This window comes from Scyliorhinus canicula, chromosome 16 (assembly GCF_902713615.1).
Source record: "Scyliorhinus canicula chromosome 16, sScyCan1.1, whole genome shotgun sequence".
NCBI classification, from domain to species: domain Eukaryota; kingdom Metazoa; phylum Chordata; class Chondrichthyes; order Carcharhiniformes; family Scyliorhinidae; genus Scyliorhinus; species Scyliorhinus canicula.
The window spans coordinates 64,426,627-64,452,482 of record NC_052161.1 but is presented as its reverse complement, the minus strand read 5'-3'; the positions used below and the strand labels follow the sequence as shown (position 1 = coordinate 64,452,482).

At 46.2% G+C, this 25,856-nt stretch overlaps 1 protein-coding gene across 4 annotated transcripts in view; it reads right to left on the bottom strand.

The window, feature by feature from the left end:
* Positions 1-25,856, bottom strand: part of prkg1b (protein kinase cGMP-dependent 1b) — a 977,647-nt gene that overhangs the window by 315,232 nt on the left and 636,559 nt on the right. For all 4 annotated transcript variants that reach the window (XM_038822053.1, XM_038822054.1, XM_038822051.1 and 1 more), the window contains exon 5: positions 17,590-17,653. In XM_038822053.1, the coding sequence (XP_038677981.1) occupies positions 17,590-17,653 (64 nt within the window). The remainder of the gene's footprint in view (positions 1-17,589; positions 17,654-25,856) is intronic.

Below are 25,856 nucleotides of genomic sequence, written 5' to 3'. Positions count from 1 at the left end.
AGTCACAGAAAGCTGGCATGCAGGTGTAGCAGGTAATAAGGAAAGCAAATGAAATGTTGGCATTTATATCAAAAGGAATTGAGTGTTAAGGTAAGGAGGTGTTATCGCAACTGTACAAGGCATTGGAAAGGCTGCACCTGGGGTATTGTGCACAGTTTTGGTCCCCTTGTTTGAGGTAAGATGTAGTGGCATTGGAGGCAGTTCAGAGGAGGCTCACTAGATTGAATCCAGAGCTGAGGGGTTTGTCATATGAGGAGAGATTGAACAGTTTAGGCCTATACTCTCTAAAGTTTAGAAGAACTAAATTGAGGTATACAACATGCTAAAAGGTATGGATAAAGTAGATGTGGAGCAGATGCTTCCTCTTGTGGGGCATTCTAAAATGAATGGTCAGAATCTTAGAATAAGAGGTAGAAAATTTAAAACAGATTTGAGGAGAAACTACTTCTCCCAAAGGGTTGTGAATCTGAATGTTGTTACCTCAGGTGGATGCTAGGACAGTGAGTAAATTTAATGAGGAGTTGGACAGATTTTTAATTGGTAGTGGGTTGAAAGGTTATGAAGAACGGACAGAGTAGAGGAGTTGAGACAATGATGGGATCAGCCATGATTACATTGAAGGTTATTAGGCTTGGCAGACTAAATTGCCTACTCCTGCTCCTGCATGGGAGGCCTGGCTCTCCCAAACCTACAGTTCTACCACTGGGCAGCCACGGCAGAAAGAGTGAACAGGATGGGTGAAGGAACCGGGAGCGGAATGGGTGAAGACGGAGGAGAGTTCCTGCATTAGGATGTCCATCCGAGCCCCAGTCACAACCGCTCTGCCATTCCGCTAGCCGACGAAGTATTCAAGAAGCCCAGTGATGGTAGCCACACTCCCAACATAGTATCAGGTGAAACAGTACTTCAGTCTAACCGAAATGTCCACTGTGGCCCCCATCTGCAACAACCACAGGTTTACTCCCGCCATAAAGGAAGCCACGGCGGCGCAGTGGTTAGCACTGTTGGCTCACAGCGCTGAGGATCCCGGACCGGGTCACTGTCCGTGTGGTGTTTGCACGTTGTCTCTGTGTCTGTGTGGGGGTGACCCACAACCCAAAAATGTGCAGGGTAGCTGGATTGGCCACGCTAAATTGTCCTTTAATTTGATTGTAGGCGGCATGGTAGCACAGTGGTTAGCACTGTTGTTTCACAACTCTAGGGTCCCAGGTTCAATTCCCGGTTTGGGTCATTGTCTGTGGAGTTTGCACATTCTCCCCGTGTCTGCGTGGGTTTCCTCCGGGTGCTCGGTTTCCTCCCACAGTCCAAAGATTTTTTTTATAAATTTAGAGTACCCAATTATTTTTCTATTCCCAATTAAGGGGCAATTTAGCGTGGCCAATCCACCTAACCAGCACATCATTGGGTTGTGGGGGTGAAACCCATGCAGACATGGGGAGAATGTGCAAATGTGCAAACTCCACACGGACAGTGACCCAGGGCCGGGATTCATACCCGAGTCCTCAGCGTCGCTGTCACAGTGCTAACCACTACGCCACATGCTGCTCCCACAGTCCAAAGATGTGCAGGTTAGGTGGACTGGCCGTGCTAAATTGCCCTTAGCATCCAAAATGGTTAGGTGGGGTTACTGGGTTACGAGGATAGGGTGGAGGTGTGGGCTTAAGTAAGGTGCTCTTTCCAAGGGCCAATGTAGACTCGATGGGCTGAACGGGCTCCCTCTGCACTGTAAATTGTGTGAAATCTATAAAAAGGTGGAGACAGGATGAGGGGACATTGACGGTTCGGGATATGTACACAGACGACAGTGTAACAACCCTGAAGGAACTCACAGAGAGTTCCAACGACCAAAAGGAAATGAACGAAGATACATTCAGATCAAAGACGTTCTCCCCAAGCAAACAATGAGGCACCACTAGATACCAGAACATTCGCTAGATGAGGAACTGCTAGACGCAGGCGACCTAAGGCGCAGGAACTGTGGGGACCTTTAGGGGCGAATGTTGAAAGAGATATGCTCCCCGCTGAACAACACAAGGGAAAAATGGGAGGAGGAACTAGGCATAGATGTGGTGGGAGGACTCTGAATCAAAGCACTGCACAGGGGGATCTCCACCTCCACATGCCCAGGGCTCACCCTAATGCAGCTAAAGAGCGCACCTAATCAGACCTGAATGAGCAGGTTCTTTCCGGAAGTGGAGGACAAATGCGAGAGGTGCAAGCGAGGTCTGGCCAACCACACCACATATTCAGGGCCTTCCCCAGACTTGTCAGATTCTGGATGACCTTCTTAGAGGCAATGTCCAAGGTTGCGGGGGGTGAGGGTGAAGGCGGTCCCAAATGTGTCAGTCTTCCGGGTTTCAGAGCAGCCATAACTCTTTATGGGGAAGGGTGCTGAGGCCCTGGCCTTTGCCTCCCTAATCGCCCGCCGGAGAATCCTGCTCAGCAGAACCACCTAAAGCTGCAGATCGTCTGTGGCTCGAATAGGAGAAGAAACAGCAGCGGGGACAGTGGACATCCCTGCCTTGTGCCTCTGTGCAATGGAAGTATTTAGAGATGGTGGTGTTAGTCTGCACACTTGCCATGTGAGCGCTGGAGTAGTTTCATCCAGGAGTTGAACCCTGGCCTGAACTCAAACCAGCATGAGGTACTTCCACTCAACACTGTCAAAAGACTTCTCTGCGTCCAGGGAGATGATTACTTCAGGTGTTCTCTCCCCGGAGGGGGTCATTATCACGTTCAAAAGGCGCCTGATGTTCGATGTTAGCTGCCTGCCCTTGAAAACGCCCACCTGGTCCTCCACAACTGCCTCCGGCACACAACTCGCCTGCTGTTTAGTTATGGGTTTTGCCAGACTTTTTATGACTACATTGAGCAATGAGGTCTGTAGGATCCACATTCTGTTGGGTCTTTGTCCATTTTGGATATCAGCGATATTGAGACTTGTGCTAGTGTTGGCGGCAGGGAGCCCCTTACCAGCGAGTCTGCAAACATCTCCCAATGGATGCGGCGCAGTGCCATCGCATATTTTTTGTAGAGGCCCACCAGGAATCTGTGGCCTCAGCGCCTTCATGGAGTTGATGCTTTCTATTACTTCTCCCAGCTCTAGTTGTGCTTCCAAGCCTCATTTCCGGTCTTCCCCTATGACAGGCATGTCCAATCCATCAAGGAACTGCTTCATCCCCAAATCCCCCTTGGGGGCTTCGAGGTGTAGAGCACCTGGTAGAAGGTCTCGAAGGCCACGTTGATCCTTTCCGGTGTGGCGACTAGCCTGCCACTGTTGTCCCTAATCTGTGCTATTTCCCTTGTGGCTGTCTGCTTTCTCAGCTGGTAGGCCAGCAGGCAGCTGGCTTTATCTCACGTTCGTAAAAGTTCTCCCATGTCTGGCAGAGCTGGTGCACTGCTTTCCTCATGGAGAACAGGTCAAAGTCCATTTGTAGCTTCATCCTCTCTGCCAGTAGCTCTACGGTCGGGGCTGTTGGGTACCGCCAGTCCATCTCCAGGATGGAGTCGACCAGTTGTTGCCTAACCGCCCTCTCTTACTTATCTTTGTGCGCTTTGTAAACGATAATTTCATTCTCGATCACTGCCTTCGGAACCTCCCAGAATTTGAGGGGTGAGGACTCCCCGTTCCGGTTGTAGGTAATGTACGCGTCTTTAGACTGTGATATCCATTCACAGAGTGTCTTATCAGCAAGAAGGGCTGTGTCCAGCCTCCATGGGGGGCATTGGATATGGCCCGTCTCCAACCTCACATCCGCGTAGTGTGGAGCGTGTTCGGAGATTACGATGGTGGAGTATTCCGTTCCTACTATCCCTGGAAGCACCGCTTTCCCCACCACAAAGAAGTCTATACTAGTGTAGACCCTGCGGACCTGGGTTAAGAAGGAGAACTCCTTCTCCGATTGGTGTGTGAACCTCCATGGGTCCACTCCCCCCATCTGTTCCATGAACGCACGCAGTTCCTTCACCATGTTCGATTTACTTCCTTGATTTGGCATTTGATTTGTCTGTCCGTGGGTCCCCTACACAGTTAAAGTCCTCTCCCATGATGAGTCAGTGTGTGTCAATGTCGGAGATCTCTTCCATGGTCTTTTGCACGACTTCTGTGCCATCCCATTGGGAGCACAAATGTTTACAAGGACCACTGGTGCCCCATCCAGGACACCACTAACTATGCCGTACTGTCCACCTGGTCCGTAACCAAGCACATTGTTGCTGTGAATGCTGTCCTCATATTGAGCAACCCCTAGCCCTTGTCCGGTATCACGAATGGTACGTCTGTCCCATCCAGCCCTTTCTAACCCCCAGTCGGTCCTTCTCCCTCAGGTGGGTCTCCTGGAGGAAGACTATGTTGACTTTCATACTTTTCAGATGTGCGAAGACTCAGGATCTTTTCACTGGGCCATTAAGTCCTCTGATGTTACAGGTGACTATTCTGATGGGGGGGGGGGTTCTGTCTCCCCTCCCCCCCCCCCCCCCCAATTCTCCAATCCTCTGGGACCTCCCCTGTAGCCTGTGAGGATACAAAGATATCTCTCAAGGCCCCAGAAATTTCCTGTCTTGCCTCTCTCAGTATTCTGGGATATATCCCATCAGGCCATGGGGACTTGTCTACTTTAATGTTTTTCAAGGCCCCCAATACCTCCTCCTTTTTGATCTCAACATGACCCAAACTATCTAAACACCCTTCCCCAGACTCATCATCCATCAAGTCCATCTCCTTGGTGAATACTGATGCAAAGTACTCCTTTAATATCTCGTTCGTTTCCTCTGGCTCCATGCATAGATTCCCTCCCCTGTCCTCGAGTGGGCCAACCCTCTCCGTGGCTACTCTCTTGCTCTTTATATATGTATAAAAATACTTGGGATTTTCCTTAATCCTGCTGGCCAATTACTTTTTGTGACCCCTTTTAGCCCTCTTGACTCCTTGCTTAAGTTTTTTTTCGACTTTCCTTGTATTCCACACTTGCTTCATATGTTCCCAGCCTCCTAGCTTTGACAAATGCTTTCTTTTTCTTTTTGACTAGGCTCACAATATCTCTCATTATCCAAGGTTCCAGAAACTTCCCATACTTACCCTTCATTCTTCCAAGAAGGTGCTGGTCCTGAATTCCTACTAACATACCCTTGAAATCCTCCCATATGCCAGATGTTAATTTGCCCTCAAACAGCTGTCCCCAATCCACATTCTTCAGTTCCTACCTAATATTGTTCTAATTAGCCTTCCCCCAATTTAGCACCTTCACAGAGGACTACACTTATCTTCATCCATCAGTATCTTAAAGCTTACTGAATTGTGATCACTGTTCCCGGACTGCTCCCCACTGAAACGTCGACTACCTGGCCAAGCTCATTCCCCAGTACCAGGTCCAGTATGGCCCCTTCCCTAGTTGGACTATCTACATACTGTTTCAAGAAGCCCTCCTGGATGCTCCTTACAAATGCTGCCCCATCCATGCCCCTAGCATTAAGTGAGTCCCAGTCAATATTGGCAAAGTTAAAATCACCCATCACAACAACCCTGTTACTTTGACACCTTGCCAATATCTGCCTAAATATCTTTTCCTCTATCTCCCACTGGCTGTTGAGATGCCAATAGTAAACTCCCAACATTGTGACTACACCCTTCCTATTCCTGAGCTCTACCCATATTACCTCGCTGTATGAATATTCATTTGACGTGTCTACAGGCACCCTCTCCCCGACGCCGTGGCAGTGGTTTCCCCCCCCCCCCGCCTCCCACCTCGCTCATACTTCATAGTTCTAGCTCACTCACTGATGTGGTGCCCCCTCCCCCCCGCCCAGATTTAATCTCTCCCTCCCCCTGGCCGATATGTGTCTGTTCCCCCTTACTCCTCCTCACCTCCCCATGACCTGCTGTTCTCACCCCCTCCTTTCTGTCACTCAAAATCTGAAATAAAAACAAGGCAGTTCAGTTCCATGCAAATAGTCTCTCTATGCTTCGTATTTCGCTACGTTGTGGTATCTGGTTCATTGCTGGTTATGTTGCCTCCCCAGCACATGCTTGTGGACAAACTTATCCGCGTCCGCTGGTGCGGTGAAATAGTATTCCCTGTCCTGGAACAACACCCAGAGCTTGGCGGGGTACAGCATTCTGAACCACACATTGTTTTTAATAAAGGGCCGCTTTGGCTGTGTTAAATTCTGCCTGGTACTTAGCCAGGACTGCTCCAATGTCTTGCCACATCTGGATCAAGGGACCCTCCCAATTGCAGGACCTTGTGTGTCTTAAGATCCTTTCCCTGTCTTGATACCAGTGCAGATTCCCAATGGCCGTGGCTGTTCCCCGGCCTTGGGCTTTGGCCGGAGTGACCTGTGGGCTCTGTCCACTTCTGGAGGTTTGAGGAAGCTTTCCATTTCCACCAGTTTGTCTAGCATCTGAGCCACGCACTCCACAGGGTTCCTACCCTCGGTTCCCTCCGGTAGGTCCACAATGCGGAGGTTCTGGCGCCATGACCGATTTTCTTGGATCTCGACCTTCCTCCTTACTGCGCTGTAGTGTTCTATGTTCTATGTTCTAGTGTCCCTTGGTTCGCCACCAACCTTACTATTTCCATCTCCACTGAGGCAATATGATCGCTCTGGTGTGTCACCGCCTTCTCCAGCTCCCAGATAGTCATTTCCTGCGTCTTCAGCCATCTTTTCAACTTCTCGAACTCCGCTTGCAGGGTGCCCAGTGCCTCCACTACGACCACCTTCACCGTTGCCATAATTTCCATTTTGATGGCATCCTTGAGCTCTTGGGGTTCCTGCATTAGGAACTCCCTCCATTCGTTCATCAGGCCCTGCGTATGATCCGGCAATCCTTCCAGCTCAAGTGTGGCCGGGACCTTATCACCCCGCGTGTTTGCTATCGCCTCAGCCCTCCTCTCACAGCTCTTGCTGCCTTTGCCATCTCTTCAGCCTTGAGGGTTGCTGCTGCTATGCTTGGCTTGGTGGTGTTGGAGAAGGGTGAGGGTTTTTTTCCTGGATTTAGCGGGTTATTTTGGGTTGAAAGTGCCTAAATTTGCGTTTCCAAGAGTGAGCCACTTTTTGTGCGTCCGCTGAGCACATCCTCGTCACTGGACTTCCACCTATCTAGTCTAACCTCATTTTCCATCACTTGGTCCGTAGCCTTCTCTGCTGCGGCATTTCAAGTGTTCATCTAAATGCCTCTTAAATGTTGTGAGGGTTTCCCCCTCTACCACCTTTCAAGCAGTGAGTTCTCGATTTCCACCAGTCTCTGGGTGTAAAAGCTTTTCCTCAAATCCCCACTAAATCTCCTGCCCCGACCTTAAATCGATGTCACCTGGTTACTGACCCCTCTACCTGGTTACTGACCCCTCTACTCAATGGAGAGATTTCTTCCTATCTCCCTGTCTATGTCCCTCATAATTTTGTATACCTCAGCCATCCCTGAAAACCAGCAAAAACTTAGTGAAGCATGTGCAAATTATCATACAAAATTGTGGTGAATATATTTCACCTAATGCATGAGTTGTCTGTACTGTCAGCATTATACAGACAGTGCAGACAACTCATGCATTAAGTGAAATATATTCACCACAATATTGTATGATAATTTGCACATGCTTCACTAAGTTTTTGCTGTTTCATGTATAGAGATGCTAATTTTTCCCAAGTTAAGTCCTGCTCTTGTGGAAATGCTTCCACATCAAAAGTAGTCATCTTATTTTCCATTGCTGGCACTCACAAAGTTTGCTGTTGTAATCCCTTATGTTGATTCAACAAATTTTGCTTTACGTTTATCTTTCCCAAAATATTTGCAATTTCTTTAAAGTCAGATTTGGCTCATTTGCAATGAAATTATCCTGTCCACAATAAAAATATTTTTGTATGAGAAGTTAGTTTGTTTTCAGTGATTTAAGATGGTTGGCAAAAGAACCACCAATAACATGAGGAGAATCTTCATCATGCAGCGAATGATTATGATTGAGAATACATTGCCCGATAGGGTGGTGGGAACAAATTTAATTGTGAAATTTGAATAAGAGCCTGAGGGGACATGAAAACAATCAAAGGGCGACAGGGAAAGGACTATAGAGTGGAACTAGCTAAGTTCATCTTGCAGAGAGCCAGCAGGGATTCAATGGGCCAAATGGCTGCCTTCTGTGCTGTAACCAATCTGTCTGTAAGAACTATTCAATGAAAATGAAAAAAAAACTTACAATTCTCCACAATTTTTCTCAACGATTGCTTCAAGCATTGTCCGGAGGATTAAATGTGTAACTCCTGAATACTCCAGGATAATCCTGGAAGATCAACACTTCTAGGTGAACACTGAAAAACTATCCAAGCCATCTACTTTAGGCTGATTTAATATGGGATTGATGTCAAGTACGTTCCTCTTGCTGTTCCCGAACAAAGTGACTCAAGTCCCACCTCTAAAGAGCACCACTTCACATATTTACATTTCTCCGCTGCAGCTATGCAAGTTGTTTATTATAGGCCCTATACAGCTGGAAGGCAGAGAACAAAAACTTGTAATGCAGAGATGAATGGTCAGTGACTCATCAGTGCTTGTGCCAGTCTCTACACATATGTTTATTTGGCAAGTCGATAACTGAACTATAGTTAGGCCCCTTTCCATGTGTAATCTCAGAACATAATAACAGCACAAGGTAAACATCATCCTGTACTGCATTTGTTATCTGATTGAATTGAAAGACTTCTGGCAATCATCCTCCATGGATCAGATAGCAGGTTATTTTCTGAGAATTTTGACGTACTGACCTATTGTGATGATATTTCAGAAATGCATTGGAAATCTGAGGCAATCCTTATCCATATAACTGCTCATATGCCTACTTCTCAAATGTACTTTGCACTATCATACGCCAGCAGACAGAATGGGCAGCCAACATCTTCTTTGGATCAATGGTTCGGCCCACTTCTGAAATTAACTCTTCTTGAGATGAAGGATGAGATTTTACGGGCATTCCCGTGAGCAGGATCTTCCGACCCCACCAACTGTAATACCCTGCCTGTAGGTTCCCTGGCGGCGAAGAGTGCAAACAACTGGAAATCCTGTTGACAGCGGTGGAACAGGAAGATCCCGCCACCGGCCTATTGCTGGCTGACGAGGAGAGAGGGTTGGGGGGTGCAAAAAATCCCACCCAAGAAATGACACTATCCCTGAATTCAAAAAGGAATTATAATCACCAGTCTCTCTTTGGTGAATCTGGATTGCCTGTTTTATTCACTTCTTGATCATGGCACCATTTCAATAATAGTTCTTTGTTATTTTACAAGGTTGGCTCCCATACAATCTCTTTGTGAGGGGTTCAATCATTCAAATCTTCATATTGTTTCTCCCACTCTTTGAAATTTAGTTTGTTCTCATATCTGTGAACCTTGAACCCATGTTTCTGCAGGTCTGTAAAATTCTGATCCATTATTGCCTATTAATGAGCTGAACTTAGAATTGTTCAAATTGCACAAGAAAGCTGATCTCTTTAAAGCTTTAGTGAAGTTGAATTACAATAGTTAAGTTCAGCATGTGCACTGTAATCTTTTAAAAAATAAATTTAGAGTACCCAATTAATTTTTTTTTCCAATTACCCTGCAAATCTTTGGGTTGGGGGGGGTGAGACCTATGCAGACATGGAGCGAATGGGCATACTCCACATGGACCGTGACCCGGGGCTGGGTCCTCAGTGCCATGAGGCAGCAGTGCTAACCACAGTGCCACCGCGCCACCCGTTGTGCACTGTTATCTTAATTTTTATTTTGTTCTAGCAGGTTATCAATCTTTATGTCCTTTGCATCGGTCCAGCAAGGGGTAATGCATTTGATTGCTTCAACTATCTTTCAACTGAAACTAATGGATAACATTTGAAACAAAGCAGGATGAAAGCCAACCGGTGAGAGGAGTTTTTGATTGCTCCAGCATGCATTCAGCAATGGCACAAGGAGATTCAATTGGTATGTGTTCAAAATGCCCCAATGTAACAGTGTGCCAGCCTGCACCCAAATTGCATTGGCATTAGTCCCACTGCTGAATTAGTGAGGGCCAATTCTTTTTGGCACCCGAGTTTCTTTTTTTGGCTGCTAAATATGTCAATAAGGGGCTCAATGACTGTTCAAGGATGCCTGCATAAAATGCATTCCCAATGAACAGAATTCTTCAGAACACTCCCTGCACCCTTTCCCCAATGAACTAATGGACTGTATTTTAAAAAGTAAAACATTTTGAGAAGCCAGGGAGGAGCAGGAATTCTCCCCCAGTTGGAATATTTCAAGGAGGTGCTAGTCACTCCACCAGTTGAAAAGTTGAGGTGAACCAGTCTCACCCAGTGCAGGAGGCCAGGGCTGTATTTTGCCGTCTTGCTGCAGTTAACCACGGTCAGATGACTGAGGATGGGGGTGGTAAACATGTGGGAGCAGCAATTTCTGTTCATGGGCCTACGTTGGGCACATGATCTCTGAATAATAGGGGCCTCCCCACACCGCCAAGCCCCTGACAGGCTGCCAGAGATTGTCCTGTCATGTATCATGGGCATACCCGCTGCTGGTAAAATTACCACATAGATGGGTAAGTGATGGGCAAAATGCCCCATGTCATGTTACAACCCCACCCCCTCACCTCAACCCTCACCACCTCCCAGCTTGCTTGGGGGAGGCATAAATTTCAACTCACAACTCTGATGATCTGGGTCCAACCCCTAATCTACTCACTATTCTGGAACTCACACGATGATCTGCATTAGCACTGCTGCATTTGTTAATGTGATGTTCATACATGCTTCAGGCACATTACTGACACTTCAGAAGACATTTTCTTTCACACTGAAGTGCATCAGGAATATGGTACAGCTTCCACCCTACAATGTACATGATGCTGTGTTAGAGAAGGTGTGACTGGTCACTGTTGACAGCCACATGGAAAACTGGAAGGTCTGTGGTCCTCTCTTTGCCCCACCACGCACTTCCGCTCTCCTATGAACCATAACGCTCCCCCCTCAGGGTCAGAACTACATGCCTTAGGATGGTGTTCTGTCCTGAGATATTAGAAGGCTTGCCCTCCCGGACAGCTCCTCTTAGCTCCCCAAAAACTCTGCAGGCTATTATTAGCACAGTCTCCTTGCTCACCTCCACACAGCTTCCACCCTCAACTCTTGTTCAATTCATACGTCAGTTCCAAGTAATTCAATGTTGTGCCAAACTGGAAATGGTAAACTGCAATGGAATATTCAATTTGGGGAGTACAGCTTGCTGTATTGACCTAAAATCTGGCCTCTGCACAAAATGACTGACCAGGCAGGGTGAAGTGAGGTGAAGTGATGATCACCGAATATTGAAATCAGCTCTGCTGTATCAATGCTGCATCATTGCAAACCTTAGCAGTTAGTGTGAAAGATGGGAACAGCCTCTAGGTCGTGGTTTGTCCATACCATTCTCCATCAGAAAAATATTAGTTTGCTTCACAGCTCCAGGGTCCCAAGTTCGATTCACGGCTGGGCTGTGCAGACTCTGCATGTTCTCCCCGTGTCTGCATGGGTTTCCTCCAGGTGCTCCGGTTTCCTCCCAGAGTCCAAAGATGTGCAGGTTAGTGGATTGGACATGCTAAATAGCCCTTAGTGTCCAAAATGTTTAGTTGGGGTTACTGGGTTATGGGGATGGGGTGGAGATGTGGGCTTGGGTAGGGTGCTCTTTTCAAGGGCCGGTGCAGACACAATGGGCTGAATGGCCTCCTTCTGCACTGTAAATTCTATGATTAAAAAAGACTGAAACATAATGACATAACAGCTAAAGGATAAACATAATGGAAACCCAATCTATTGTTCATCTCAGTTAATATCCGATATATAGGATGCGATTTAACTAAATGGGAACAAATGCCCATAACAACCGCATTTAGCTACATGTTTCCCTCTGCTTGCAGCGTCGAGAAATACAAGGCTATAAAACGCGACTCGTGTTTGATAAAGGACCTCAACGGGGAACGCGTGGCCAAGGCCACACATAGCGCTGTTTTGTATACTGAGGAGTTCCACTCGCTCTGTGGAGCGAGCACTGGAGTATTGAGTACAAGAGTTGGCAGGTCATGTTACAATTGTATAAGACTTTGGTTCAGCCACATTTGAAATACTGTGTACAGTTCTGGTCGCCACATTACCAAAAGGATGTGGATGCTTTGGAGAAGGTGCAGAGGAGTTTCACCAGGATGTTGCCTGGTATGGAGGAGAGGTTGAGTAGATTAGGATTATTTTCATTAGAAAGACGGAGGTTGAGGGGGGACCTCATTGAGGTCTACAAAATCATGAGAGGTATAGACAGGGTGGATAGCAAGAAGCTTTTTCCCAGAGTGGGAGATTCAATTACTAGGAATCACGAGTTCAAGGTGAGAGGGGAAAGGTTTAAGGGAGATATGCGTGGAAAGTTCTTTACGCAGAGGGTGGTGGGTGCCTGGAACGCATTGCCAGTGGAGGTGGTAGAGGCGGGCACAATAGTGTCATTTAAGATGTATCTAGACAGATACACGAATGGGCAGGGAGCAGAGGGATACAGATCCTTAGAAAATAGGCAACAGTTTTAGATAGAGGATCTGCATCGGCGCAGGCTTAGAGGGCCGAAGGGCCTGTTCCTGTGCTGTAATTTTTCTTTGTTCTTTGATCGCCGAGGCCCCCGAAGCGACGCTCGAATCCCCTAATTCTCAACGCACGAATCTCCCCACCTCCCCCTCCCTGCAAAACCCATGCAGTGCACCGCTGGCCCATTCACACCCACATAATAAATGCCAACTTGGCACCTGCCACCTGGCAGTGCCACTTTGAAAGTGCCAGGCTGGTACCCAGGTGGCACTGTCAAGATACCAGGCTGGCAGTGCCAGGGTGCCCAGGTGGCACCAGCAGTGCCAGTGTACCACACTGCCAAAGGGCATACACCTGAGGGCCTCTGATTCCTTGGGAGGCCGCCATGAGTGTGGTTCCGTCTTGCCCCCGTTTCTGGAGACCAGTACTGAATTGTGCTTGTCCGACATCTGATGCGAGGGAGACTGATCCCACACCTCAGGTAACTCAGGAATTTGCACATTAAAGCGAGACTGGCTGTCTCACTTTAATATGCAGATTTTCTAAAAAGTGTTCCTGCCTATAATGGGCATGATTCACATCGCAATGTCTCGCGAGATCACATTAGATCTCATGAGGCATTGCAAGCAGGGTAGAACACGAGAACAGGGTCTCTCGACTTTTATCGGTCATGCTGCGCTGTGGTGAGCTGCTTTTCGGGCGCAGTTTGGCCATTAAATGGCAGCCTGTAGCTTTCAATTCAATTATGATGATTGCATATTTACAACACCTAAAATCTTGATTTCAAGGACAAAAAAGCCAAAAGATCCTTCGAAAAGGAGCATTTCTCAACTTGTTATCTCCTATTTCCTCTACAGAAGAGCCGTGGCTATACTTGAAACCTATTTCATTGGCTGTGAAGTATTTTGGTAAGTCTAGAGGAGATGTAAGATTCTCTATCATTGCACATTTATCCTTCAAATCTGAATCTGAATGGAGACAAGAATTGGTGCAACCATTTTAAATCTAAATTGAGTAATTAATATTGTTTTCTTCGTAAAAAGGAACCTATTGTTTAACATGCTTTTAATAAAAATGCACATAACAAATCTGGGTCTTTGTGATCCAGACTGCACATAATGAATGAACAAACAACTGCAGCATCCCATTTTTTAAAAGCAATCACCACTGTCTCCGTTTGATTTTGAACATCGGTAATTTAGAGAAAATTATACATTTTCACATGTTTGTATTTGATCCATGAAAGACCTTCGTTAATGAAAAACTAAGCAGACCATTACCATGGTTTGATAATTATGGATTTGATGTCCATTCACTCCCAAGTGAAAATGGTTCATTTGAGAAACTTTGACTGTAAAATATGGAAAACAAATTCACAAAGAATGGTACTGTTCAGTTGCTCGTGACTCTTTGAGTCCTTTTGTTCTTGTTTCTGCGCTTGACTTCAATATTGTTGTTCCATACGTGCTTTTGAAAGAAATGTTCTTGCGGTAAGCACGATAAACAGAAATGATTTACCCTGCATGAATCTGAGGTACTTAGCTATGACTCAATGGTAGTATCCTTACTTCTGAGTCAGAAGATCACGGATACAAGTCCCACTCCAGAGAGTCAAGCACAAAATTTAGGTTTACACACCCAGTAAAGTGCTAAAGGAGTGCTGCACAATTTTAGGTGCTATTCCACAGGTGCGAAGCTTTCCCTCCCAGGCAGGCATAAACAATTCCACTGGACCATTTTGAAGATGAGCAGGCGAGTTCTTCCTGGTGGCCCAGCCAATGTTTATCCCACTGCCAACATAACTTTAACAGATTATTTGATCATCATCACATTGCTTTTTGTGATGCCTTACTTAATGCGCATCAGCTTTGATATTTCCGACATGGACACTATGGGCCAAATGGCCTCCTTCTGCACTGTAAATTCTATGCCTAAGACAACAGCACCAACATTCAAAAAGCCCTTCACTGGCTGTAAATACCATAAGACGTAGAAGCAGAATTAAGCCAATCGGCCCATCGAGTCTGCTCTGCCATTCAATCATGGCTGATATTTTTCTCATCCCCATTCTCCTGCCTTCTCCTCATAACCCCTGATCCCCTTATTAATCAAGACCTACCTATCTCTGTCTTAAAGACACTCAGTGATTTGGCCTCCACAGCCTTCTGCGGCAAAGAGTTCCACAGATTCACCACCCTCTGGCTGAAGAAATTCCTCCTCATCTCTCTTTTAAAGGATCATCGCTTTAATCTGAGATTGTGTCCTCTGGTTCTAGTTTTTCATACAAGTGGAAACATCCTCTCCACATCCACTCTATCCAGGTCTCGCAGTATCCTGTAGGTTTCAATAAGATACCCCTCATCCTTCTAAGCTCCAACGAGTACAGACCCAGAGTCCTCAACCGTCACTCATTCAACAAACTGTTCATTCCAGGGATCAGTAACGCACTTTGGGAATTCCTCAGGGAATGAAAATGTTATATAATTGGAAATTCCATTTTTTTCTTACCCATCTGCACATGCTTTTGCTATTTGTTGGTCCAAATATTTTCATTGACATTCCCCTTGACAGTCAATGACATTCCCACCGCTGAATCCCCCACTATCAACAACCTAGGGATTACCATTGACCAGGAACTATTAATTGGACTAGCCATATTAGCACTGGGGCTGCAAGAACAGGTCAGAGGCTCGGAATTCTGATGAATGTAACTCACTTCCTGACTCCCCAAAGTTTATCTACAATCTACAAGGTTGAAGTCAGGAGTGTGATGGAATACTCTCCACTTGCCTGGATGAGTGCAGCTCCAACAACACTCAAAATGCTTGACACCATCCTGGACAAAGTAGCCCACTTGATTGGCACTCCATCCACCAACTTAAACATTAACTCCCTCGACCACTAAAGCACAGTCGGCAACAGTGTGTACCTGTTATGATTCACCTGAGGAAGGAGCAGTGCTCCGAAAGCTAGTGATTTGAAACAAACCTGTTGGACTTGAACCTGGTGTTGTAAGACTTCTTACTATGTATAATCTAAGGACAGTAAAGGGTTAACAAGATGATGTTCATGTATATCAACACTAGATGGCATCACTGAGTAGTCTGGTAAAAGGCTGCGTCTCTATGCATTCTGGGAGAAGCTGTTGGAGAAGTGTAATGTGAAGTTGAGTTAGAGTGTAGGTTATATATTCGAGAGATAATTAATTACTGTATCATAGATTCAAAACAATTATTTTGTTAACTATTACGCAGTAGAGTGTGCGAAACAATTTAAGTAGAGTAAAATAAACTAGTTTTGATTTAAACATATAGCTTTATGTTCTTTGTCAACAGTAGGACTTTGGCTACCTTGGAGAACAATACAAGGAACATAACATGCTACAGTACTGAACAGTCATAACAGTACCATCTACAAGTTGTGCTACAGGAACTCACCAAGACTCCATTGACAGCACCTTCCAAACCACAACTGCTGCCACCTGGAAGGTCAAGGGCAGCAGTATCCTGGGAACACCACCACCTGCAAGTTCCTCTCCAAGTCATTCACCATCCTGACTTGGAACTATATTGTTGTTCCTTCCCTGTCCTGGGTCAAAATTCTGGAACGATCTCCCTAACAGCACTGTGGGTGTACCTACACCACCTGGACTGCAACAGTTCAAGGAGGCAGCTCACCACCTCCTTCCCTCGGGCAAAAAGGGTAATAAATGCTGCCCACCGCCCATGAAAGAATTTGAAAAAATACAAATCTCCTCATGTATCCTCCATGTCATACTGATGTCGGTGGCACAAATATGAGAGATTGTCTTGAACCTTTCTAATCCTCTTCACTGTATCACTAATCTGTTTACTTTCAGATCAATTAGTGACCATCTTTCATTTTCTCTCAATTTCCTCATTTACTGAGAATTCGTAGATGGATTTTGATCAATGTACAGCTAAACGCTATCCACCTGTGCACACATGGAACATGGAAAAAGAAAAAATGCATTTATATAATGCCTATCACCATTTCAAGTTTCCTCAAAGAAGTGTTGTCACTATTATAATATACATAAAAAAGCAGTACTAAATGTATTACCACTTTTACGGAGACAAATATTCTCACATTTTAAACAATGTCACAATTTTGGACAGTTTAAAGAGATTCCAGAATGATATTTACAAAGGTTGACAATTATGGCCACTGGTAGTAACAGGAATGATAGCATGGGATGAAAAGGTCAAAAAAGAGAAAGAAAAAGGTCCTTACGTTTAATTGTTTTATTACTGCAGAATCATTGGGCCTTTTAAAATCAAACAATGCACTTAAATAGAAATTTGAACAGTGAAAGATGATGACAGTTTGACAGCTTCATGTGACATTCAAAGGGGTGTTATTTGAAAAGAGCAAAACCAATATTAATAGATTTCTTCCAAGTGTGTTAATGTTGGCACCAATATAGCAGAGGGGTATCTTATAAGCGTGTGTTCACTAATACCATTAGCAATAATCCGTAGGCTCATATTGTGAATGGTCAAGCATTAAGCAGAAAAGATTGGCCACGGAATTCATATAAATAAACCCAATAGGACAACATCATTCAAACAGTTCCTTTGTGCATTTTTCAAAACAAGATTGTCTTCTTTACAGTCGGGAGCAGGAATTTGAAATTCTTCAGTCATTGCGATTCACTTTTCCCATTGTCAGCGCACCCGCCCCCTCCCCACCCCCACCCCGTGGGTTTGGGGTTTCACGTGGAGTGGTTACAATGGGAAATCCCATTGACAAGCATTGGGGAGATGGAATCCTCCACCGAAATGGGTGCCAGCAACAAACAAGTGGCTTGGGGACCGGAGAATCACGCCCAGGTTCACATTTTGCGACACACGACGCACATTGGGGGTCTCCTCCATTATGTCGATGATAAAAACTGCACTTGTTTTGCTAGATGGTAAGTCGCTGGTGACTTAGCTGACTGGCAGTTCTAATCTCAATATCAAGCAGACAGTATACCACACAATGTATAAGTGCTTTAAATGTCATCACTCACCTCTTCTAGAACATCAGCTAGTTTGCTGAGTATTTCCTCTGAAAGGTTTTGGAATGTTGGGACGCTGTGGAATAAAAAAAGACTTTATAAATCAGTGGAACTTCCTTCATTATCTACAAGAAAAGTTCAAATGACAAGCCTATCAACCGCTCGCTATGAGCAAAGTATAGATAGGGACCATAAAGATGTGAGAGTGATGCAATAAATGGATTTACATTATGTAATTGATTAAGTCATAAAATGATAAAAGCACTGATTATTGAAAACCCCTTTGCCCTGGTCTTTGCCATTGGCTGGAAGGACCCCAAGTTGGCATCACTGGCACAGTATTGAAGTGGCTTTTATCTCAGAACTCATTATTTAAAACCATGGTGTTAATGTTTGCTTATGGGCCTATGTGTCATTTTTAAGGAACGCAACCCATCCAATTTCCAGAAAGCGTTTTCCCCGAAATTGTCTTTTTATTCAGCCTTGTTTATTTAGAAGCCTACGGAAGTTCTAAAGTCCCAATCGTATTTTCTGAATCAACAGATTTTTTAAAACATGAAGTTAAATCGACAAGTGAGTTGTGCTGCCATTCCAACACTGGTGCAACATCGAATGAGCAACTATGCGCAAGTACTGTTGTGGTATTATCACTGGTATTATCTAATGGTATTATCCAGAGGTGATGCTCTGGGGACCTGGGTTCAAATCCCACCATGGCAGATGGTGAAATTTGAATTAAAAAAAATAAACAAAAGTTTAATGATGACCATGAAACCATTGTCGTAAAAACACATCTGCTTCAATAATGTCCTTGAGGGAAGGAAATCTTGCACCCTTATCTGGTCTGGCTATAAGTCACTCCGACATGAATGTGGCTGACTCATAAATGGCCGAGCAAGCCACTCAGTTTAAGGGCAATTAGGGGCACCAGCGATGTACACATCCCTGAACAAATAAAAAAAACAGTACCACTCATTCTTAAGGTGGGAGGCATGAGTATAACTTAGTCTTGATGCCTCCTTTCAGTCAAGGGGATGGCACAAGAAATATTGAGTCCATTATCCTCATTGAGATCGGATGGTATACCAAAGTTATGAACAAAAGAGTAATCCCATAATCGCACACGCCTGAGGGAAGCTAAACTCGGAGGGAGTCCTTCTTTTCTGATGTACACAACATAAATCCCATTCTGCACAGACCCCGTGGAGCACATAAATATTCCTGGTGAATCACGTCCGTCTATTTTGAGAAGCAGAGCTTTAATCTTGGGATCCTGGGAGAAGTAGAAATACTCTCACCTGCTAGAATTGTCTCCTTCAGGGGAGAAGATGAAGTACAAAACAAGAACAATACAGCACAGGAATAGGCCCATAACCTCTCCAAGCCTGTACCAGTCATGATACCACACTTGCCAAAACCCTCAGCACCTGCTTGTGCCATATCCCTCTATACCAGGGGTGGGCAAACTTTTCCGTGCAAGGGCCACATTCAGAAATTCACAATTTTAAAGGGCCGCATAGTATATTAAGTAAAATAATTACTTCACCCGGTTATGATTCTGGGCGCCTCATATAAAACATAGAACAGTACAGCACAGAACAGGCCCATCGGCCCTCGACGTTGTGCCGAGCAATGATCACCCTACTCAAGTCAACGTATCCACCCTATACCAGTAAGTAACCCAACAGCCCCCCCCCCCCCCATTAACCTTAAAAAAAATTAAAAATTAAAAAAAAAAAAAAAATTTTTTTTTAAAAAGGGTGGGCCGCATAAAGACCTTTGGCGGGCCGCATGCGGCCCACGGGCCATAGTTTGCCCACCCCTGCTCTAGACCCATCATATTCATGTATTTGTCGAGATAAAGAGCGGCACAGCGGTGTAGTGATTAGCATTGCAGCCTCACGGCACCGAAAACCCGGGTTCAATCCCAGCCCAGGATCACTGTCCATGTGGAGTTTGCACATTCTCCCCGTGTCTGCGTCAGTCTTGCCCCTGTTATATTACCATGCTCGGTAATATGTTGCATTCTTTGTCCTTTCTTCCAGAATGATCCAAAGTAGTGTTGGCAAAGAATATACCAATCAAAAGATAGAGACAAAACTAATTTATTATTACACTACTAATTAAATGAAGTTTGAACACTCTACTGAGCTACACATAATAATTAAGTAACATTGAAACTGTCTTACAGTACTCAATAATCAAAACAGTCACTAACTACACTATGATCTAACCTCGTGTTAACTCTATCTACTCTATTCGTCTTCTTATGCTTTCACCATGCTTTCTCCTTATGCTACTCCCAGAAGTCCCTAAGAGTCTGACTTAAATACAGAGAGGTGGTAGCGCCCGCTAGTATTTGATTTACACAGGGATGTAATTATTAACCCTTCACTAACTTGACTATATACATATCATTACAGCCCGCAGAACCCAAAGATGTGCAGGGTAGGTGGATTGGCCACAATAAATTGGCCCTTGATTGGAAAAAAAATAATTGGGTACTCTTAAATTTAAAAAAAAGTATTTGTCGAGATACCTTTTGAATGCCGTTAATGTATCTGCTTCCACAACCTCCTCTGGCAACGGGTTCCAGGCACTCACCACCCTCTGTGTAAAAAGCCTGCCTCGCAAATCTGTTCTAAACTTTGACCCATAGACCTTAAACCTATGCCCAGGTGACTGACCCCTCCACCCAGTCAAAGAGTGCCTGCCCAACTACTCTATCTATGCCCCTCATAATATTGTAGACCTCTATCAGGTCACCCCTCAACCTCCATTGTTTGAATGAAAACAGTCCAAGTCTATCCAGCCTCTCCGCATAGCTAACATCCACCAGACCAGGCAAGGTGATACATCTAGTTAGGGTAGTGATAACTGGGCCTGAAATAAGCAGCAAACTCCCAGTTTGGATAATTAATCATGCATGCATAAACAGTCTGATGTGTCAATTGCTTACCCAAATTTGCCTAGCTTTCAATATTACATGTCCATCAAAGTTCGTACACCGTGTTAAAAAGTGCAAAGTAACCAGAGACAATCTCCCATGGTTATAAACTGTGTTCCAAAACTATGGGCCCATGATCAAATGTGCCTTATAACTCTGAAGAGTAAGCAGTCTCAACGGTCACCCTGACCTCTGCCATGAATTTGTCTTCAGTCTGTGTCAGTAGTTAATCTTTGATCCACAATGGAAATCCAAGCTTGCCATTTAAATTACTATCACACCACCATTTCATAGCAGCTCTGCAGTTAAGAAAAAAGCCAAGATTGGAATCCTCCAGTTGTTAGGGGACAGTTGATTGATTTATAATGCCACATAAGTGGTTGTTTAACTTTTCCCAGTTTGTTTGTGTCAGTAGTAAATGGAACTGCTTATGCTGATATCTGTTGGCCTGGCAACGATAGGCCAGTCGTCACCAGCCCAAAGGAAAGAAAGTGAGAACTGGTGGCAGGGCCTTGAGCATTTGTCCTCAGCTTGCCTGCTATGAAGTTACAAATATTGGCATGTAGGTAGCAAGCCGTTGTGCGCCGGGAGTGCCAATGATGAATATTTACCAAATTGCAAAGCAGATTCTTCTAAGTCCAAAAATCTTTAAGCATCATGCTTTGTCACCTGGTTAATCAATCAATACAGTTTAAGACAATTGTTTTTTTCATCTAGCTGCGCTGTTCAAAACAAATGACAGTGGAGTAAATATATGACTGTACTGATCCTGGTACAGACTGGGAATGGATGTTGGGAACCTGTGCAATTCCAGTTTGTGATATCCAATCCCAATTCAAGGACAAGATGGTGGAAGTTTTAATCTCAATGTTACAGCTCCTGTATGAAACCATTACAAAACTAACATTGAATATAAAATAATCCATATGGATACCAAATTGTTTTTACACAACTACATTTTTTTATGTTCAAGTTTTATATTATTTGTACAAATAATTTATTTTTATATTAAATTGAATGCATACATTAGAAGAAGAAAAATATTCGGTTTAAATATAACAACACTAAATTACATCAGCTTTAGGCAAGAATTACTTTAAACCAATGCATGGGACTAGGTAATGGAGTGGGGGCACATTACGCCAAACCACCAACCATTTTTCCATGCACCACAATATTCAGCTTTAATCCTGTATGATGTGTTGGGTGCTCTGGATCTGTGAAACACACACAGGCCACCAACACTTAAAATAGTACAACACTATTTTATTAAACTATAAACTGCTGAACATACTATTACTGTGGGTTACACGATGTTAGATTAACTAAAGACCTGTGCCTGTCCTAACCAGTCGAATCACTCAGCACGTGGTGAGAGTCTGTGCTGTAACTTATAAGCTCTTGTGCTTCTGAAAGGCTGCATCCTGAATGAGCGGGAAAAGTGATGCCCTCTGTCTTTATAGTGAGTGTGTTCTAACTGGTGATTGGCTGCGGTGTTTGTGCATGTTGATTGGTCCTAGTGTATGTCCATCAGTGTGTATTTCTGCACCATGATATACTGGTGTATATTATGACATCCCCCCCCCACCTTGTGAAAAAAATTTGTATGTATGTGTCAATAAATAGTGTGAGTGCGTGGACAATGTTCCTAACTATATGTATGGTGCAAAGACATATTTACAGGACCATGTACAAGGAAACTAAGCTATATACAAGGGAAGGTGCCTGGTGCAGAGAACTAGTATGCAACAAAATGAACGAGAACAGTACTATATACAAACCAAGAAAAAACGATTAAACAAGGCTGGGAAACAACTCAGAGAGTCCATCAATTTGCAAAGTTCATAAATTCAGGGCGCGATTCTCCGCTGCCCACGACGGGTCGGAGAATAGCGGGAGGGCCTTCCCGACAATTTCCACGGCCTCCTGCTATTCTCCCCCCCCCCCGCCTCCGGCCGCCCCCCGACACGAATCGTTGCTCGCCGTTTTTTACGGCGAACAGCGCTTCTCCGCAGGCCGATGGGCCGAATACCGCGGAGTTTATGGCCATTTTCACGGCCGCGATCAACCTGCTTTCAGCGTTCGTGAAAACGGCCGCAAAGTGCCCGTCCCGGACAACCATGGCACCGATTGGCCGGCCGTGCCAAGGGTGGCATGGGCCTGCGATCGGTGGGCACCGATCGCGGGCAGCGGGTCCGATACCCGCGCACTATTTGCGGGTCCTGCGGGGTGGCTGAGGGGCATGACGGCCTGCACTTGCGCGGGTTTGACGCGTCTGCATGATGACGTCATCCGCGCATGCGCGGGTTGGAGCTGTCCAACCCGCGCATATGCGGCTGACGTCATCGTGCGCGTCAGCCGCCGTGACTCTTGGCGGGCGGAGTTAGCGACGTTCACTAACTCTGCGTCGCCGTGATTCCCCCGGCCCCGATACTAGCCCCGCCCGGGGGGGGGGGGGGGGGGTGTGGGGGGGAGAATCGGGTCCCGGGACGGAGCTCCGAGGCTGGCATGAAACACGGCCAGTTTCACGCCAGCCTTCACGGCACGCCGGATTTGCGGAGAATCGCGCCCTCGTCTCTGAGGTGGGCGGGGAATTCTGATTGACCGCCTCAAGGGTGGGTCGAGAGCCGCCAGGTCAGGAGCTGGTTGGACTGCATCACAGTCAGGATGAGGCAGAGTGATCGGAAGCTCTGCACAGTCCATTGCAGGGGCAGCAAGGGGAGCGATCCGGAGGATCCCGTGGTGATCGTGGAACAAAGTGAAGGGAACACCGATTGCGGCGCAGAATGGATCCATCTGGTAGCCGAACCAGGAACGAGCGGGGAGCCACCTGCCTAAGGACAACAGCAGTTGCAGACCAGCCACCAGCCGGGAGATGGACAGGAACATTGTCATTCGGTGCCTTAGCAGGGAGATCAGCAGCACGTGAATCATGTGTCGCCTTTTGCTGCGCCCGAGACTTCTGCATTTTATGAAGAACTGGAACATGGTCGAGATTTGGTACATGGATAGACGGCACCGTCGTCCTCAGGGTGTGATTCATTAACAACTGTGCGGGCGACAGACCAGTGGAGAGCGGGGCGGAGCGATAGGCCAACAAGGCTAGATAGAAGTCAGACCCGGCATCGGCAGCCTTGCATAGGAGCCTCTTGATGAAGTGAACCCCCTTTTCTGCTTTGCGATTGAACTGAGGGTACAGGGGACTGGATGTCACATAGGTGAAATTGTACCACCGGGCGAAACTGGCCCATTCCTGGCTGGTGAAGCAGGGGCCATTGTCCGACATCACCGTGAGCGGGATGTTGTGCCGAGCAAATGTCTCTTTGCACGCCCGAATGACTGCGGACGAAGTGAGGTCGTGCAATCTGATTACCTCCGGGTAGTTTGAAAAGTAGTCGAAAATCAGGACATAGTCCCTACCCAATGCGTGGAACAGGTCGATGCCCACCTTGGTCCAAGGCGACATGACCAACTCATGGGGCAGCAGAGTCTCTCGCAGTTGGGCTGGCTGAAAGCACTGGCAGGTGGGGCAGTTGAGTACTGCGTTGGCAATGTCATCATTGATAGCGGGCCAGTACACAGCTTCACGGGCCCGTCAGCGACACTTTTCAACGCCTAAATGGCCCTCGTGTAACTGTTCCAGGACAAGCTGGCGCATGCTGTGCGGGATCACAATGCTGTCTAGTTTCAGGAGAATCCCATCAACGAGTGCCAGATCGTCTCGTACGTTATAAAACTGCAGGCATTGGCCCTTGAGCCACCCATCCGTCATGTGGCGCATGACACGCTGTAGCAGGGGGTCAGCTGCCGTTTTGCGGTGAATTTGGTTCATCCGTTCATCCGATGCAGGTAAATGGGAGGCTGTGATCTCAACCTGGCCGTCGACCTGGCAAACGAACCCCTCAGGGTCACATGGAGTGGTGACTGACCAGGAGAGGGCATCTGCAACGATGAGGTCCTTGCCTGGGGTGTACACCAGTTGGAAATCATACCGCCGGAGCTTGAGCAGGATGTGCTGGAGGTGAGGCGTCATGTCGTTCAAGTCCTTCTGTATTATATTGACGAGCGGGCAATGGTCGGTCTTGACAGTGAATTGGGGAAGCCCATAAACATAGTCGTGAAATTTCACAACACCGGTCAGAAGGCCCAGGCACTTCTTTTCTATCTGCGCGTAGCGCTGCTCTGTAAGGGTCTTTGCCCATGACGCATACTCAACGGGGGCCCGTGATGGGGCCTCATCACATTGCAAAAGCACGGCTCCAATGCAGACTGACTGGCGTCCGTGGTTAGTTTGTCCTTTAGTTTCCTCCATTTGAGCTCGTGGGCAGGAAGCCACTGGAAGTCCATTGTCTTCCTGACCAGGTTCCTGAGAGCCGTGGTATGAGAGGCGAGGTTAGGGATGAACTTTCCTAAAAAGTTTACCATCCCCAGGAACCGGAGGACCACTTTCTTGTCGTCTGGAGTTTTCATGGCAGTGATTGCAGCAACTTTGTCCTCATCTGGCCGCACACCTAAATGGGATATGTGGTCCCCTGGGAATTTGATATCTGACTGACCGAAAGAGCATTTAGCTCTATTGAGGCGGAGGCCATGTTCGTGTATGCGTTTGAAAACGCGCTTGAGGCGATTGATGTGGGGTGGTAGATCAGATTATTATGTCATCGACGTAGACGCAAACACCTTCGATTCCCTCCATCATTTGTTCCATGATTCTGTGGAACACCTCGGACGCCGAGATGATCCCAAATGGCATTCTGTTGTAGCAATATCTTCCAACGGGTGTATTGAATGTTCATAGCTTTCTGCTGGATTCTAGCTGGATTTGCCTGAAGCCTTTTGAGGCATTGAGCCTTGTGAAGAGCTTAGTGTGAGCCATTTCACATGTTAAATTCTTCACGCTTGGGAATTGGGTAGTGCTCCCTCATGATATTTCGATTAGGATCCTTGGGATCTATACAAATTCTTAATTCGCCGGACGGCTTCTTTACACATACCATGGAACTGACCCAGTCGGTTGGTTCCGTGACCCTGGAGATCACTCCTTGGTCCTGGATGTCTTGGAGCTGTTGCTTGAGGCGGTCCTTAAGGGGCGCTGGGACCCTACGAGGTGAGTGTAACACAGGCATGGCGTTCGGCTTGAGTAGAATCTTGTATGTATACGGGAGCGTGCCCATGCCTTCGAAGACGTTGCGGTACCGCAACTTTAAGAAGCTGCTGGCGAAGGGGGTCTGACTGAACACCGAAAACGATCTGGTCGCGTATCATGGAGTCACAGGTGGACCCGTAGTTGCAGGACTGCGCAAGGATAAGGAGGTGGGTGAGAAAGGACTGG